Source organism: Delphinapterus leucas, chromosome 10 (genome assembly GCF_059928025.1).
Source record: "Delphinapterus leucas isolate spDelLeu-1000000601 "Yukka" chromosome 10, BTC_Dleu_Yukka2, whole genome shotgun sequence".
NCBI lineage: Eukaryota > Metazoa > Chordata > Mammalia > Artiodactyla > Monodontidae > Delphinapterus > Delphinapterus leucas.
The window spans coordinates 81,859,391-81,878,039 of NC_143138.1; the positions used below are offsets into that span (position 1 = coordinate 81,859,391).

The 18,649-nt window shown below is 39.8% G+C and overlaps 1 protein-coding gene across 1 annotated transcript; it reads left to right on the forward strand.

Moving 5' to 3' along the window:
* Positions 1-1,058: 1,058 nt before the first annotated feature.
* On the forward strand, positions 1,059-13,159 carry KBTBD8 (kelch repeat and BTB domain containing 8). The gene is made up of 4 exons (XM_022572604.2): positions 1,059-1,149; positions 1,814-2,024; positions 6,110-7,224; positions 9,913-13,159. The coding sequence occupies exons 1-4, from the start codon at positions 1,134-1,136 to the stop codon at positions 10,374-10,376; spliced, it is 1,806 nt and encodes a 601-aa protein (XP_022428312.1). The 5' UTR covers positions 1,059-1,133; the 3' UTR covers positions 10,377-13,159.
* The last annotated feature ends 5,490 nt before the right edge of the window (positions 13,160-18,649 follow it).

Consider the following 18,649-nt stretch of genomic DNA (forward strand, 5'->3'; position numbering starts at 1 on the left):
GTCACCCTGTTACATGCTGCAAACACGAGACAAGAAAATCAAAACACGTCAACAGTAAAATTTCTTCTTTCTTTCAAAAGGCTTGCAGCCTATGAGGCAGATAGAATAGGAATTATTATTCACACACTACAGGTGAAGGAGCTAAGTGTCCAAGAGTTAAAGGGTCTTATCTAAGGGTCTTATCCACATTAAGAAGTAAAGAGCTAGGGATTCAATAATTGTCCCTGGCTCCAGACTCAGGGCACTTTCCAGTATTTCGTCAAAGGAAATCCCAGTCTACATAGTATCTTAACCACTCCATTTACCAGGAGCAAAAAGGAAAGCGTCTTAAAAGTGGAACAGGTGTTCCCTGGGTGCTCGAGAAAAGCAAGGCATTGAGTGGGAGTTAACGATCCTGGCCAGCCATTGTAACCAGACCAAGTTTATCTGTGGCAACCGGAGCACTCGGCCAAGGCGATGCTATTTCAGTTGGGTGTCACAGGTGATTCATCAGAGATGGCTTGCTTTTCGGCCTCCTGATATTTTTCTTCGGGGTGGGGTGTCAGATTTCCTTCGCATTTTTGGACAACAGCCTTCTTGTCCATTTCCAAATTTTTCTGGTTTCACAGCCCTCACGCGGACCCCCGCTTTCATACCGGAAGCTAGTCATTGGCAGGAGATTTAGGAAACGAAGAACAAGGTGGAAAAAAAAAAAAAAAGATCCGGGGGCCTGGAGAGAGGCCTAAAATGGGGAAATTTGCACTTCAAGAGCTTCCCCTACCCCAGCCTCTCAGAATGACAGCTCTCCTCAGCCAGAAGACTACCTCTCCCGGCAGGCACTGCGCGCCCCACAGACACAGGCTGGCGGGCTCCCTGCGCTCCGCCTCCGCCCGGACCAGCCAATAGGAATCCCCAGCTTGGGCCTCCGCCCTACCCGGACCACGCGGGAGCGGGGTCAATAAAACTACATTTCCCGACTCACCTGTGCGCTCCTCGTGGCCAATCGGTGCCCGGAGTTCGGAGCTTGGGGGCGGAGCCGGATGCATAGGCCACCCCATTGGCTAGGGGCGGCTTAGAAGAGCCGGAACCCGGGAGAGAGAGAAGCGAAATGACATTTCCTCTTTAAATAGCTGGAGCCCGGGCCCCGTCGAGAAATGGCCGCGTCGGCAGGTGGGTCGTGTGGTGGCTTGGGAGGTGTGGAGGGGAGGTGGGCCGGGGACGAGGCTCAGGCTGCGAGCTGAGGCGGTGGCGATGAGGAGCCGGAGCGAAGGATGGAGAGGTGGACAGGGATGAGGGGAGGGAGGATGAATGGCGCGGAGGGAGGTGGGCGGTCCGGCCGGACAGGGATGGGGAGGCCGGGTACCGGCCGCCGTTCCGACCTGTTCGCCAGGCGGTTGAGGGGGCACTGGCGGCCGCCATCCATCGAGCTTCCCTCGTGAGGCTCCTGCCCTTCGCTCTGAGCTGGGACGTTCTGGCTGTCGGCGGAGTCGCCGCAGACACCTCGCCTGTTCTGCCCGCACGGTCCCTCTGCGAGCACGGGGCTTCGGGCTCGCCGGGCTCCCAGAGGAGCAGGCTGGTGTGTGAACTTGCATCGCAGCTCGCTCTTTCCCAGATCCTACCTCGCGGTCCCACTGGGGGTGTCTGTGTACATATATGCATTTCTGTAGCGGGGAAAAAACAAGCCAAGCGAAGAAACAAACAACTCCCCGCCCCATCCCACACACACCAAGGAAAAAAAAAAAAAAAAAACCCAAACCAAAAAACAAAAAATAAAACCCGCGACGCCGAAACTGGCTCCGAACTTCTTGTGGTTGTACGATTTTTCTCCTCCTAGATTTAAGTAAGTCTTCCCCAACACCGAATGGGATTCCATCTTCAGACACAGCCAACGATGCCATGGACCCCTTCCATGCTTGCAGTATTCTAAAGCAACTCAAAACAATGTACGATGAAGGACAGCTGACAGACATTGTAGTGGAAGTGGATCACGGGAAAACATTTTCCTGTCATAGAAACGTTCTTGCTGCAATCAGCCCTTACTTCAGGTATGACGATGGTGGAAACCTCTATTGATATCCTCACCAAGTTCCCTTTCTCCCTCAGTATTGCCCACTTGACTTTTAGACTGAGATGCAAGAATGAGATGAAACCAGTGCATTTGTTTCCTGAGAATAAATAACATGCCCTATTTTATTAAGCGCACCCCGCCCCTTTTTTTATTTGACAAATTCTTCTAGAATTCAGGTGGTTGGTTTTTAAGTTAGTGAACATGTTTTTGTTTGTATGTTTCAGAAAAATCTAAAATTGCACTGCCCAATATGGCAGCCACTAGCCGCATGTGGCTATTTAAACTTCACTTACCTAAAATTAAATAAAATTAAAAATTCACTTCCTCACGTACACTAACCACATTTAAGGTGCTCAGGAGCCACCTGTAGGTAGTGGCGGCCACACTGTACAGCCCAGATACAGAACCTTTCCATTACTGAAAGTTTGATTGGACAGTGCTAATCTGAAATTTGTTCCAAAAATTTATCCAGGATTTCTTTCGTGCACATTAACTCTTTTAGAGTTTAAAACAAATTACCCACTTAATGGATTGTTTTAATGCCCAGGGGATAAGAGCAGTGAAATGAAAATGAATGAAATACAGTTTCTATGTGTCTTAGGCCCCAGACTAGTGATTATTTCTTAAGATTTCCGGAAGTTTTTTTTTTTTTTTCTTTTCCGGAAGTTTTTTTTTTCTTTTTCGGTACGCGGGCCTCTCACTGCTGTGGCCTCTCCCACCGCGGAGCACAGGCTCCGGACATGCAGGCCCAGCGGCTATGGTTCACGGACCCAGCCGCTCCGCAGCACGCAGGATCCTCCTGGACCGGGGCACAAACCCGTGTCCCGTGCATTGGCAGGTGGACTCTCAACCACTGTGCCACCAGGGAAGCCCCGGAAGTATTTTTAAGCTAAGTTTTCATTTTCATTTATATTCATCTTTATACATCATAAAACTTTGTAAAGTAAAATTTCAAAACTTGGGTCTAAAAAATAATTTCATACTCTAAGATCAGTGATAAAGGCAATTTCCTGTTTGAGTTTAACTTCTCCTTTTGCTTAAGTGCTCACTTTAAGCCTTTCTGTATTCAGAAATGGTGCATGAAATGATTGTGAAATAATTTTCTCAACCTTTATAGGGCATATAGCAGTGTAGTGTTCCAGACACTGGTTTCTGGTTCCTCTTTCTCAGAATACTGTGTTAAATATAGTCACTTCAGTTTGCTGTTTGTGATGTAACCATTTAGACTTACGTAGGGTAGGTCATTAGACTATTAAGTATTAACCATAATGAGGCAGTGAGCTGGAAAGAAAAGAGAAGAAACAGGTATACACAGAAGGTATGAAGTTGGGCCTCTAATGGAAACTGCTGGTGAGATTTATTTATCTAGGCTATCCATTAGATATGGTTAGGTCATTTATGTGTTTAAATATTTGTCACAATTACTGCTTATCAAGCTCTGGGCAAGGCTCACTCTACATACATTACTTTATGTAATCTTTACAATCCTGTCTCTACATAGTTGTTATTCCCATTTTACGTGTGAAAAAACTGAGGCTCAAGGAGGTTAAGTGACCTGCCTAAATCATGTATCTAACTAGTAAGTGGCAGAGGCTGGGTTTGATTCCAGAGCCAGGCTTCTTAGTCACTGTATGACTTTTAAGGAACAAGGGTGGGTTCTCTTTAAAGTTTAATATACAGAAGTGTTCATTGTATATTAGATTTGAATAGTAAAAAGAAATAAAGTGAAGATGTCTATATCTCACTGTAGTTCTATATTCTGGCTTATATCATTTAACGATCATACTTACTTAAAATTAAGTTTTGAAGACCTGACAAATCACTTGGAAAGAAGTATGCTACAGTAGATTTTCTTAATTTCCAAGCAGTTAAGGAAATGCTTGAAAAACTTTCTAAGCGTAAGGTATGTGAATTCAAATGAAGATATTTGGCTAGAAGACTTAAGGATTAGGTTCTTCTCTCTTGCTAGAGCTGTTTGTACAGAACTTTCTTTCTTTTTTTTTTTTTTTTTTTTCGGTACACGGGCCTCTCACTGTTGTGGCCTCTCCCGTTGCGGAGCACAGGCTCCAGACGCGCAGGCTCAGCGGCCATGGCTCACGGGCCCAGCCGCTCCGCGGCATGTGGGATCTTCCCAAACCGGGGCATGAACCCGTGTCCCCTGCATCGGCAGGCGGACTCTCAACCACTGCGCCGCCAGGGAAGCCCCAGAACTTTCTTGGTACCATTGTTGCTCCTTATGTGAGTTGTAGAAAGTCATACTTAATAGTTTCTAAGTCTTGCATCACTGGTGGAAGAATAGAATAGCTTGAAATCTGGCCTGGCTGTTTCCTGCTCCCAGTGACTTGTCAGAAGTAAAATTCGTATGATTAATAGAAACTTTTTGCTGCTCAGGGTTTTGTGTGGGGAAGTACTCCCACTTCATATCGAGTTTACATAAAGAACCTATTAGAACAGAGGAGAACTTGAGTGTCACGCTGCTCCTGTGTGTGAGACCAGCTTATTCAAGTCAGTAGTAGCTCCCATGATAAAGGGCTATGTGGTAATGTTCTCCTTTGGGAGTTGATCTTTGCCTGATGAAGGGCTTTATTTTTCTTTTTAATTGGGAGCTGTATAACTGAGTTTTTCAGCACCTGAATTGAAAACAAGCTCATACAATGGTACATCTAGTTTCTAGTCATTTAAGAAAAAAAAGTCTGCATGATATTACACTTAAAATTTACATAGTAGAAGTAAAAACAGGACTCAAAGGACAGTTAGCCCAGGCAACAAGCTGGGTCCAGGTACCCTTGTATACCTCCAATATTCCACATTGCATTTTTGAATTAATTTCATGTTTCTGATGAAAACTTTAAAAGTGACTGGAAATCTTCCCATTCAAGGATCACACTTAAAAATAAAATAGGAGGGGTCTGGATCTGAATAATGGAGTTTATCAGCAGTGTTAGGTCGGTGTCTTCAACAGACATCTATTAAGCATCCTAGGGCACACAGTCCTTTTCTCAAGAGGATTTTAAAAGACCTTTTGATTTTATTTTTTTATTTAATTTTAAGAACAGCCTAGAAAGAAACCTTAAAGGAGGGAAAAGAAAGGCAAATGATGTTTATAAACGACTAGGACTTTAAATAAAGAGCCAGGCTTTTGGCTACTTAATGTTTTGGCCAAGAAAGTACCATAAATACACAGATAATTTAAAAGAAAAAAAAGAAAAGAAAAAAGCTTGGTCTCAAAGACAAAAGTTTGGAATTTTGAAAACCATTATCTTCTCCAAAGAATTAGTTAATTCTTAAACTCTCTTTAGAAGTAGGTATTATATTAACCCTACTGTAATCTTTATTTATATACAAATATATATAGGTAAAAATATGGTAACTTTGAGTCAAGCAAAAGTTTTCAAAATATCCAAGGATAAGTGAATTGATGTTCTCTATATTCTCTATAATCATTAAGGAAGCATTCAAAGGATAATTATTTTAAAAGTACATAGAAGTAGATAGAGTAGATAGAAAATATGAACTTCTGAAGAACATCTTGTTTTTCTAAGTTGAAATTTTTAAAGATATGTTTTGAGCACAGGTTGCCTTGTAAATTTCCACTGGGTCATGAGACGTCTTATTAGACAGTCTCTATATGCTAATGTGTCACATTGACACTCTATGGGTATTCTTAAACTTTCTGACTGACCTGGTGATTGAAGATCTCAAGTCCCTAAGGCATCTTGACCAGAAGCCTCGATTGGGCTCCAAGGGAAATAAGATGTCCTGGAATATTCCATGCCACCTTCTGGTGTGCTTTAATTAGGTATACTCTCCTTTTCTCAGAGTTGGCACAAAGTGGACTGACTGGTCCTGAGAATAGGGTTTTTTAAGATTAGCCAGACCAAATTCTTCTGCTAGATGATCAACTTTTATCCGCTTTCCTGATATTTAGGATATCGGGAAACACATTAGGAAATATTTTACAGTTTCAAAATGTTGTCTTTGTGGTAACTTTATGTTTTTAAAAATTTGCCACAATAATTTTTATTTATAGCACACATAAATTCACCACTCTTTCCTTCCTAGATCCATGTTCACTAGCGGCCTTACAGAAAGCACTCAAAAAGAAGTTCGAATCGTCGGTGTTGAAGCTGAGTCGATGGATTTAGTGTTGAACTATGCCTATACCTCCAGAGTTGTTCTGACAGAGGCCAATGTTCAAGCCTTGTTCACTGCAGCTAGCATCTTCCAGATTCCCTCCATCCAGGACCAATGTGCTAAGTACATGATCAGTCATTTGGACCCACAGAATTCTATTGGAGTCTTCATCTTTGCTGATCATTATGGTCATCAGGAACTCGGAGATCGATCTAAAGAATACATTCGTAAAAAGTTCCTGTGTGTCACCAAAGAACAAGAGTTTCTTCAGTTGACGAAAGACCAACTGATAAGTATCCTAGACAGTGACGACTTAAACGTAGACCGGGAAGAGCATGTTTATGAGAGCATTGTAAGGTGGTTTGAACATGAGCAGAATGAAAGAGAAGTGCACCTTCCAGAAATTTTTGCCAAATGCATACGTTTTCCTCTGATGGAAGACACCTTTATAGAGAAAATTCCACCTCAGTTTGCACAGGCTATAGCCAAAAGCTCTGTGGAAAAGGGACCATCCAGTACCAATGGCTGCACACAGAGACTTGGAATGACTGCATCGGAAATGATCATATGTTTTGATGCTGCCCACAAACACTCAGGAAAGAAGCAAACAGTGCCTTGTCTAGATATATTCACAGGAAGAGTGTTCAAACTATGCAAACCACCAAATGATCTAAGAGAAGTTGGGATTCTCGTATCACCAGATAATGATATTTACATAGCAGGAGGGTACAGGCCAAGCAGTAGTGAGGTCTCCATCGACCACAAGGCAGAAAATGATTTCTGGATGTATGACCATTCCACTAATAGGTGGCTATCCAAACCGTCCTTGCTTCGAGCCAGAATAGGCTGCAAACTGGTGTATTGCTGTGGTAAGATGTATGCAATCGGAGGGCGAGTTTATGAAGGCGATGGGAGAAACTCGCTAAAATCTGTGGAGTGCTACGACAGCAGAGAGAATTGCTGGACGACCGTTTGTGCCATGCCTGTTGCTATGGAGTTTCATAATGCTGTGGAGTACAAAGAGAAGATCTATGTTTTACAGGGTAGGTGCCTAAGTGATTTAGTTCTTCATGAAAGGGTAACAGGTCAAATTGTGGTTCACCCACTCATAGTAAAACATAAGTTGTTTCTGTTCATTGAGGAATGCCTCTGGCTTTCTTATCATAAACTATTTGTTGGACCAGTCTGTTCTTTAAAGGACCAGTAAAGAAAATAAACTTTTCAATCAGAAAAGGCAGGTTCCTAAAATGATCCTGTGTTTTATGTTCTTACTGTGTTTTGACATCATGCGGAATAAGTATTTTTGAAAATATTTTTTCATAAATAATAGTTCAGGATTTGGGAAAAACTCTTTCAGAGCCATTTTTAAGACTTCAAACAAGAAAGCAAGTTTGATACATGACATTTTTGCTCTTCAGTAATATATAATCAAGAAATGTAGCAACTACTTTTCTTATGGAACTTACTGGATTAGTTTAAAAGAGAAAAAAGAACAAAGCATCAACTGCAGTTGTACTATTCAGTTGCCAGAGAATTTTGTATAAGCCTTACGATCGCAAAGGTTATGAAACTTAACTACAAAGAGTTTTCAATTACAGTCTTCAAGATTTTAATTTCACTGCAGTTGATGCTGTCATCCATAACGTTGTTTTCAGTTTTTTTCACTGAAAAACTTTGAGATGTCTCCTTTTTCTTACTGTTAACATTATGAGAGGGACGATAATATACTTAGCTTAGAAATTTTTGTTTAAACGATTGAAGACTATTACCCTGGCAAAGATGATCTAGTAGAAGTAGAAAGAGGAACTTAGTAAGAGCAAGTAAGATATTTGATTCAAGGTTCTGATTTGTGCTAATGTTTTCCTTGTGTTTGAATTCTTATCTTAGTTGCTTGAATGCTGAATGCAGTGTTGACAGTGCCAACATCCTTATTCTTCTTTTGTGTTTCTTAACTGCTTATATATAAATGTTTTCCTTACACTGACTACTCAAAAAAACAAGGAAAAGGGGGCAACTTCTGTGTAGACACACGTGATTTTTTAGGTCGTTTCCCATTCTTTTTTTTTTTTTTTTAAATATTCTTTGTTCTAATCCTTTATCCAGCTTAAAATTTCCTAGAAATGCCTAAACCCATATGTTTAAACTTCAATGTAAAGTTAATTCTCCAGAGGGAGTAGTACTCTCTAGTGCCTTATTTTAGTTGACTAGAAGCATGGACATGATTTAGGTTTGTTGGTCTTGCCAAAAAATGGAGTACCTGAATGGATGTAAAATCTATCAAGTGTGGTTGAATAGGTTATATCATCCAATATGATGAAGCTCTCTCTTTATATATTTTGGTTTTACTGGCTAACCAGTTAGTTGATAGAGATAGAATTAATTAGATGACTCCCAAAGGGAATGTAAAGGTTGTGTATTAATGTAAATACTAAGGCAAAGTAACAATGAATTAATAGAATTTTAGGGCTGGAATGAACATTGTTTAATCTGAGATCATATTTTATAAAAGAGAAATCTGAGGCACTGAGGGTTTTCTTAATTGCCCACCACTGGTTTTAATTTATTAAGAAGACTTTAGATTTTAAAAATCAACTTTTAAAATGTATTATCTTTCCTTTTTATAAGAAATTTTTAGAGAGGTAGTACATGGTAGAAAGTGTTAATTCCTGTCTTTATTAAGAATCCTGTTATATGTTAGTCAATAAGCATACATAATATGCAGGCAAAAGCTAGGACTTTAACAAGCTTTTTGTGAAAAATTGAAAGTACAGCATCACTTTTATTAAGTAGGCAGTTATATTTGTTGATAGGAGTTAACCTAGTTCAGAACAGTTTTCAAGGGGAAGCTCAATCTACAAGTAGGTACTTATAATCTAAACAAAGCCTCTTTATATAAATAAACTTGACATGAATAGTCAGAAGCTTATGCTCTACTGTCAGTGGCTACTGGAGTATCATTTAATCTGTTCATAAAGGATTCAGATTTTCATATTAAGGATTTTATACAAATGTCATAATTACCAAGCTCTTGTAAATCTTCACTAGTTTAATTCTTTTAGACATTTTTTGTATTGCAGTCTGACTCAGCACACCCTTTCATTGTCAAAATAGAATTGAAACTGACTCATAGTCAATTCCCATAAACAGTGTGCGTGTTTTCTATCATCTTAAGGTCATGTTTTCTCCTCTTGAGTATTTGTCTTTGCATTGCACCAACACTAAAGTGAACACATTAGTGGCCCATAGACACAAATCTGAACAATTCTATGTACCATCTTCTAATTAAATAATTAGCACTTAAATTTATAGTGGCTTACTCATGATTGAAGCTATATACATATTTTCATCTTACTGGTTAACCATTAGTAATAATGTTTTTTTTTTAGAGCTGGCTTCAAATAAATTTTCTGAAATACCCAACTGGAGAGAGTAAATGAAACCAAGCTCTTAACTGTTATACTGCCATCGAGCCAAACTAATGCCTCATACTTCCCCATTTTGAACACCCCAATTCACGTTCACGCTAATACTATGTTATGTTGTGCATGGAATGAAGATGTTTTAAGCTACCATAATATTTAATGTATCTATGGAGATTATAAAAGAAATGTTTTAGAAAGTAGAATATTTGGAAAATTATACCTTTGGGTCTTCAACATACAACCAAAAAGAGACATGTAAATGTACATATTATTGTTTTTTCTTCCCCCCCCCCCTTTTTCTTTCTTTAGGAGAATTTTTCCTCTTCTATGAGCCTCAGAAAGACTACTGGGGTTTCTTAACCCCCATGACTGTGCCTAGAATCCAGGGCTTAGCAGCTGTATACAAGAACTCTATCTACTACATAGCCGGAACCTGTGGGAGTCATCAGCGCATGTTTACTGTAGAAGCCTATGATATCGAGCTCAATAAATGGACTCGTAAGAAGGACTTTCCTTGTGATGAGTCCATAAACCCATACCTTAAACTGGTACTTTTCCAGAACAAACTCCATTTATTTGTTCGAGCTACTCAAGTGACCGTTGAAGAACATGTCTTCAGAACCAGCAGAAAAAATTCTCTTTACCAATATGATGACATCACTGACCAATGGATGAAAGTGTATGAGACCCCAGATCGGCTCTGGGACCTTGGCCGGCATTTTGAATGTGCTGTTGCTAAACTCTATCCTCAGTGTCTTCAGAAAGTACTTTAATGAATGGCAGGCCTTAGTGAGCTCACTGGCACCTTGTGCTCGAGGAAACTTGGTCTTTCAATGATACAAGAAGTGCTGTCAGTATTTAAGAAAGCTGAGAGAGTTTATACATGGAGATGGGTGCTCTTAAAGATGAGTGTAGGGAGGGATTTCTTTTCATCCTTGTGATGTTTTCATTTCAGTAAGCAAAAGGTAACAAAGTGCAATTATCAGCATTTTTTTTTTCTGGTATAAACGTAATCACATCATTCTAGAATTTTGTGATGAATAGTCACTGAGATACCAGATGAATCGACAACTATGCACTCTTAGAAGAGTGGTTAGGGTATTATGGGTTAGAGACATCCAAAATAGTTTGATGTGACTTTTTATTTTAAATACGGGTAAAAATCTGAGGCAATATCACTAGGACTTTAGCTGTGACCTCTCTACCACAGAGACGCACTAACTGAGATCCTCATTCTGAATATATGTATATTTGTGTACTGTTTTCAAGTGTACTGGATTTAAATGTGTTCTGTTATTAGAGTAGATTGAAGGAAAACCAGATCAGTCTCAGAAAGAGCTTTTAGTTTGATTGTTTTATATTTCCCATGTTGCTTTAAGTTAAGCTAAAGTTTTAAAGTAGCAGTTTTCTGTTGACAATTTTTTCAAGTGCTAACACTGTCTCATTTTTTTAAATCCTGAAAAGGGCTCAAAATCACAGGTGGCTGGTGCTAGTATAAGTTAATTCATGTGTATAGTTAGGTAGATTTAAATTGTCTGAGCCTATGCTTACCTTTCAAACTGGTATGTTAGTTTCATGGCCATAGTCCTTTACCTGTTGAACTCTTGTGATTTCACAGGGTTCTCTACTAGCATGATGGCAAGGTATGGCCAGTTATTGGTCTAACTGGATTCAACCTTAGAATAGTGAAAAGAATATTATACTCATTTTGCACTAACATGGGCCATTTTGTCGCCTAACCCCCTTTCCTATCCTCTACCTGTCCATTCAGTATCAGTACAATGAAAGGTAACTTATTTCTCTTCTGCACAGAGCGTAATGTGAAGTTTTACTCCTATCTTTAAAATTCTGTTTTCCAGAAACATAAAACTCCTGCAGTAGTCTCATTTAATGGCTTTTACGTTACCTATAACAAATAAAACCTCATTTTTTTTAAATTTTTGCACTTAACAGTTATGAATAATTTTGCATTGAAAACCTTGTTCTAGCTGAAGGTGATTGAGGAGGAAAAGAGTGAGTGAATAGAACCATAGCATTATAGGTACTAAACAGTTTTTCATATTTAACTGATGAATTTCTAACAGTTAGCTAGAAATATTAACAGAGGACAAATCAACTCATGTGTTATACATAAGGCAGTTATTTGGATCAGTAACTTATTTTTTACTCTGCCTGGAATAATTAATAAAGGATATAAGTATAGCCCAGAGTCTGTCCTTAACTGGAACATTTTGATTCTGTTAAAACAAACTGGCATGGTTTGTATTAAAAACTCTTGCACAAATGGTAATGTGATACTGTGAAACAAATTTAAAACATTGCCTCTTTGCATCACATACCTCGTTTTTCAGAAACTTTCCAAACTGCTTGTCATAGCCCTCTACAAGTAGGGAACGTTTCCTGAAGCCGAATTTAAAGTGGACAGCATTTAGAGAATTCACATTTTAAAATCTAGTCTTGGGAAGCTGGATACGTGCTGTCTTCTTGCTGGCCTTGGTAGTGTGTCTATAATCTCCTTATCGACTTTGTCAACTAATCACCTATGTTTTTTCTCCCCATTTTTTCTTTGTCTTCCTGCTGGTTTGGGGCTATTTCTGTGAGCATTTTGAAGCATCTTTACTGTGCTGCATTGCAAAGGGAGGAAAAAAACAAAGCTAAGTTTTACAAGAGATGTTCATGTAATTTATTTTTGAAAGCTTTGTTGCATATCTAAGACTTCCTGCCGCTTTTTGACAATCTCCTGTATTTATTTAGAAGAACGTGTTACTTGAAACCATGACATTAGAATATTGAGTTAATTTACAATGTGCCCGAGTCGATTTATTCTCTTGATCTGCGCAACAGTTGATCCTTTTGCTATACTGAGGGTGTGGTCTAAGTATAGTGTGTCAAAGCCAAGGCTTAGAATTTGCTACGGAAGTAGAATATATATTGAATTTTGTATGGAGAACTATTTGTTTAAGTTATACAGCTGGGATATTTTGCCACTTTTCAGATGATTTCAGAAGAGGTCCTAGAAAACTAAGGTTAGTAATATGCGTGGCTCTTTGTTTAGATATTTAAGGTACACTTGCATAGTATGATGAGACTATAAGTAAAAGGCCCCGTGGGTGCTACAGAATTAAAATATGGGGTGACAGATGCCAGTCCCACTTGACCTTTGTGTTTGCATATGAAGAAAGTATGTAGCACTTTCCTATATAGTTTTTACACACTGAAAACTGGACGTGGTATAACTATGTTACAGGAAAGTAGAAATTGTATTCTTTATTTTCCATCTTTGTTTTCTGTTATCCTACGAAGTTGATGCTTAAGCATCAAGCTGGTTTCATTGGTGCATGAGAAAAAGTGGACGTGACCTGCAAGGAATCGGATTCCCTACGTGAGGCAGTTTAAAATGGCATTAAATGTTCAGTGCTCAGGTATGTAGTCAGTACTGTAGTCCTTTGGGGGCAAACGTGTAGATATTTTTAAACATTTTGCCATAATTGCACAAGTTTTTGCATTTTTATCTGATGGCATTGTTTCTTATAATAAAACCTTTTCTGACTGAAAACTTCCATTGTCGTAAATTGACCTCCGACTAGTGAGTTTTGCAGAATTAAAACTGGGTGAAAATCATGAAATACCTTATATCAGGAATAGAAGGAGAAGATTTTATTCTATCAAATGCCTGGTCTGCGGTACAAAATGAACTAGTTAAGGTCACCTTATATAATGCTCTTGAAATTCTAAAGCAAGCTCACTCATATCGGTAGCTCCTTTGTTAAGTTGGTTCTGCCCACAAGTCTTCGTATCCCGCTCCTCTCTCTCACAATTCATGTCTAATCCATCAGAAAATCCTGTTGCCTCTTCCTTCAGAATACACCTAGACTCTGACCACATACCACTTGCACCGCTATCACCCTAGTCTAAACTAGCCTACTCTGTCTGCCTTAATGCTGTGCCACTGAAGTGGTCTCCTTTCAGTCACCTTTGACCCCTTGGAATCTATTCTGTCCTCCACACAGTAGCCAGAGTGATCCTATTAAAACGTAAGTCAGGTTACATTCTTCTGCTCAGATCCCTCCAGGAAACGGCTTCCCGTTTCCTTTCATATGAGAGCCCTACCCCTTCCTTCCACCATCAATCTAAATCACACTGCTCGGACCGCACTGCCATTCCACCCGCTCACTCCATTCCAGCCACACTGACTGTTGTTCCTCAGACACACCAAGCCCCTCCAACATCAGGGCCTTTGCTCTTGCCATGTCTTTTGCCAAGGAAGCCCTGACCACTCATTTATTTTATTTAAGTTTCTATTTTTTAAAACTCCAGAGAGGCCTTCCCTGACCACCTCATGTAAGATAGAATGCCTTCCAACTGCACCCCCACCAGTACCACCCATCTTTTCCTGATTTATTTTTCATCTATCTCCCCCCATTGAAATGTAAGTTCCATAAAGGCAAGGGATTTATTTTATTTCTTGTTCCCCTCAGCTCAGTGCCTCGGACATCCTAGGCATTCAATGTTTGTAAAAACTGAATTTTCATTTAACTCTTAGAGCACCCCGAGAAGTGGTAGAACCAGTGCTATTGCCTCTATTTTATTAGATGAGAAACACAAAGACCAAGTGAATCGCTGAAGGTCATCTAACTAATGACGGGCTCACCCGGGATTAGAACCAAGCTTTCCACTTTGACCTCAACCTAGTTTCTATGTGCTACATTAGTTCTAAACAAAACTGATACAAAGGCAGATGCTCTGTATTTTGTGTTTAATGGTTGCCTTTTCTGAGTCCCACCTTTTTCCCAACACTATTATTTATAATAGCTACTATAATTTGTACCTGATTGATTCTCAACAAGGGAGTAGATGAGGTAGGAAAATACCTTCAGTTATTCATCCTGCATCCCCATCATTGTATCATTATGCTAATATACGACTGTTCCGAGTTCTGTCACTCAAACAAGTTGAAGAAAAAAAAGGCTTGAGAAATACTGATTTAGAGCACTGTTATTTTGGTTCTGTGAAGTTAAAATGACTTGCCATCCTAAAATCTTGGCTGTTTTTTATTGAAAAATTATTTGCAAAAACAGAAATTAAAAATAAGTGGTCTGGGATCTCTAACTCATCAGAAGAATGCTGTAAATGACACCTGCTAGTTTTTTGAAGTGAAATTTGGAATTTTATATAATGGATTTGAGTAGGGAAAAAAGTATTTTCCCTCATTTAATGTGTCGAGGGTACACTAAAGGTTCTTGATTTGGACCTTTGGTAGACAGAACTTAAATGGCTCTCAATAGTAAAAACGAAGAGGTAGCGTTAACTACTACCAGTTCTAGTAAATATCAAGTGCATGTGTCCATCATTCTCATTCTCCACACTTCATTTTGACGACCTATATCTCTTTGGTAGAAGATCCCAGAACCTAGAAAGTTGGGCATCTGGTTCATGGGTCTGATGATTTTTCCTTCCTTTTTTGGTAAGCTGCTTTAGCCTGGTTTACTTGTGTGGGTTCATAAGGAAGCTATTCTACACGTTTGAACAGAGGAATCAATATGGCTGCCATCCCAGAGAAAGGAAAAAGTGAAGACATTCCAGTCATCAAGTATATATTTGGAGATTTAAATTGCTAAGCCACAAGGCAAAATTTTAATTTATGAAAGTATATTTTATGCATGCTGAGGGAGACACAGTTCAGTATGACTTAGGTAACCACAGACACAATATTCTACTTTTCAATCATGTATTTTAAATCACTAAAATGATAGAAAATATGTAATAGGCTTCCTACTAGCTACCACCTCTATTATTTAAACTCACTTGCTCAAGAATCCTGCAGTTAGGTTTTTTGAATTTCATTGAGATGCCAATCCACTGACCCCATGACTTTTTCCACTATCCATCAGCCCCTACTGGGGACTTTTCTGAAATTACCCTTCTTAAATTCCACGATCCATTTAAAATAATGTCATTTTACATTTCTTCAGTTCCCTCTCTTTACTACTGCCACACTTGCCTGAAAACACCCCAACCCTGAAAATCCCAGCTATGAGCCACCTCTGTGTCTGGCCCTGAGTGGAAGAACACTGCTGGAGAAATTCCATGGTCAAGCTGACTCTCTTTGACATGATGTACCTCCCATGGGTTCTCAACATAATGGAGCAGTTTTTACCTTTTCTCAAACTGCCACATATATCTTTTATCCCTCTTGGTTCTTAGTTCTCTACTTTTCTTCATGATGTATCAAGAAGATAGCAGCCATTGCACAGGTGCTCCCTTTTCCTCCCACCATCTACCTGAATCTTCTCTGCTCTTCCTCTTAAAATATGTGGAAGAAGTGTGCTGTTTCTACCTGTGGTTGCTTTGTGCTCCAGGTCCTTTACCATTCCCTCTCCCAAGTCATCCAACATTCCCTCTCAGATCATTCTAATAAAACAAAAAATGTAATTTTCTCCCACTTACCAAAACAGAGCAAAACCAAACCAAACAATAACAAATTGTCCTTTGGTCCAGCATCTCCCTCCACTTAGTGCCCCTTCTCTTGGCCTCCATGAAAGCCAAACTTTTGTAATCGGTTGTTTCTACAAGCTGTTTCTATTTCCCAGCTTTCATTCACTCTTCAACCACTCCAGTCACTACATTCTCCTCATAACCAAAACTGCTGTTGTCAAGGTCTCCAACAACACTAAGCTCTAAATTCATTCTTCACATTTCTGTCCTTATCTTCGTTGACGTCACAGACATGTTTGGCACAGTTGGCCACTATATCTTTTCTGAAGCCCTTTCCTCACTGGGCTCCTGGGATACCATGCTCCGAAAATTCTCTTGTTACTGGCCTCTCCTTACTAACCTGCCTTTACTGGCTCCTTCTCTCCCTGGGTCCTCTTCTGTCATCTCTTCTCATTTGACCTCACCTATTTCTTTGGCATTGAATTACTGATGGCATTGACCTCACCTATTTCTTTGGCATTTGCACACTGCTGACTTTCAATTTTATATTTTCAAACCATCTCTCTACTCTTGGTTCCAGGCTCCCATCCGACTGCCTACTAGATAGCTCCTGTTGAGTTGGTGGTGACATCTCAAACTTAAAATCTTTAAATCCTCCTTTTCCATCATCCCCTGAAAGCTCCACCTGCAAAATGCAATTTATATCTGTCCACTTCTCTCCTTTTCCACTATCCCACCTATGCTGAAGCCAAGCTTCTACTGCCTGGACTGCTATAGCAGCAGCATAACTGTTCTGCCTATTTCAACTTGTGTCCACATTCTCAGTAATCCATTCCCAGTACAACAGCCAGAGTGATCTTACAACAAATGGTATTGTCTTATTGCCAGGGGTAGAATGCAGCAATTGCTTATCATCTGGTTGCTTACCTCTCCAACCTTATCCAGTGCCACTTTCCCTGTTGCTACCTATTCTTTAGATACACTGGCTATATCTAAAGACCTTGTGGGTGTTCCTCCCATACACACTTGGCACTCCTTGCTTCCATGTATATTGACCTTTATGGCTTCCAGTTGCCATACAGGTATTCCAGTTACAGGTAGTTACCCCTGAGGAGCAGCTTACAGCCAGTTCCTCATGGGAGCTGGTTGATAAAGACCCCAACTTCTTCCCACCGGTGGGATAAGCAAGGCATATTCTACACTGTCTCCTAGAGTTCCCCTAAGTGGATGAGCCCTAGTTGCCCATTATATCTGCTTGATAACCACATCTTCCCTAATTCACTTTCCTACTCTCCAACCAATGTTTCTTGGGACCACCTTCCCTCCCCCTAATGAACTACTTGCATGCAAATCCTTGTTCTTGTACTCAAATCCTTGCTCATAACTGGTTTCTGCAAAAACTCAACCTAAGACACTGGCCATTTTTTCAATTCCTCAAGGCTCCTATATGATGAGATTTGCTCATGCTGTTTCCTATACCTGGAAACATGGCCTCTCCTTCACCTCTGCTCTTTGCATGACCACTTCCTTCTTATCTTTCAGGTCTCAAAGAGATCTTCCTAACTAAATCCTATTGCAGTATTTAAACTTTTGTTTAAACAATCCTAGCTAAAGTAAATGCCCCTGTCATGCTAGATCTTACTACCCAAAGTGGTTTTCCCCCCCACAACTTTTGGTGTCTCCCCACTAAACAGAAAGCTCTATGAAGGCAGAGCCCAGGCCTATTTGCCATCCAATGTTTGCCCGTACCTGGAAAAGTGTCTCACATATAATTTTTTTAAATAAACTTTTTATTTCAAAATAATTTGTTTCCAGAAAAATTGAGAGGATAGAACAGAGAGTTCTCATATATCCCACACCTAGTTTCCCTTATTATTAACAAGCCAATATAGATTCATTATTATTAACTAAATTCTATACTTTACTAAGAAATCCTTAGGTTTTACATAATGTCCTATTTATGCCCCAGGATCTTATGCAGGATACATAACAACTAGTTGTCACGTCTCCTCAGGCTCCTTTTGGCTGTGACAGTTTCTCAAGCTTTCTTGTTTTGGATGATTTTGACAGTTTTCAGGGGTAATCGTCAGACATTTTTTAGAAAATCCCTCAACTGGGATTTGTCTGATGTTTTTCTCATGATTAGACTGGGGTTATGTGTTTGAGGAAGGAATGCCACAGAGCTAAAGTACCATCCACATCATCATGTCAAGGGTATATACTCTCAATATGACTTGTCTCCGTTGATGTTAGCCTCCATCACCTGGCTGAGACAGTGTTTGTTAGGTTACTTCTCTGTAAAGTTATTTCCCCCTCTTTCCTTTGAAAGGAAGTCACTGTGTGCAGCTCCCACTTAAGGAGTGCAGAATTATGCGCCACCACCTTGAAGGCAGTTACCTACATATGTTATTTGGGATGCTAATGCAAAGATTTTTCTCTTCTCCCTTATTTATTGATTCAGTCATTTATTTATATCAGTGTGGAATCATTTTATACTTTGGGTTATTGTTTACATTTCTTTTTCTACTTGGGTTGTGATCTACTACTACTTTACTTTGTGGCTCAAATCGTTCCAGCTTTGGCCACCGGGAGCTCTTTCAGTTGGCTCCTG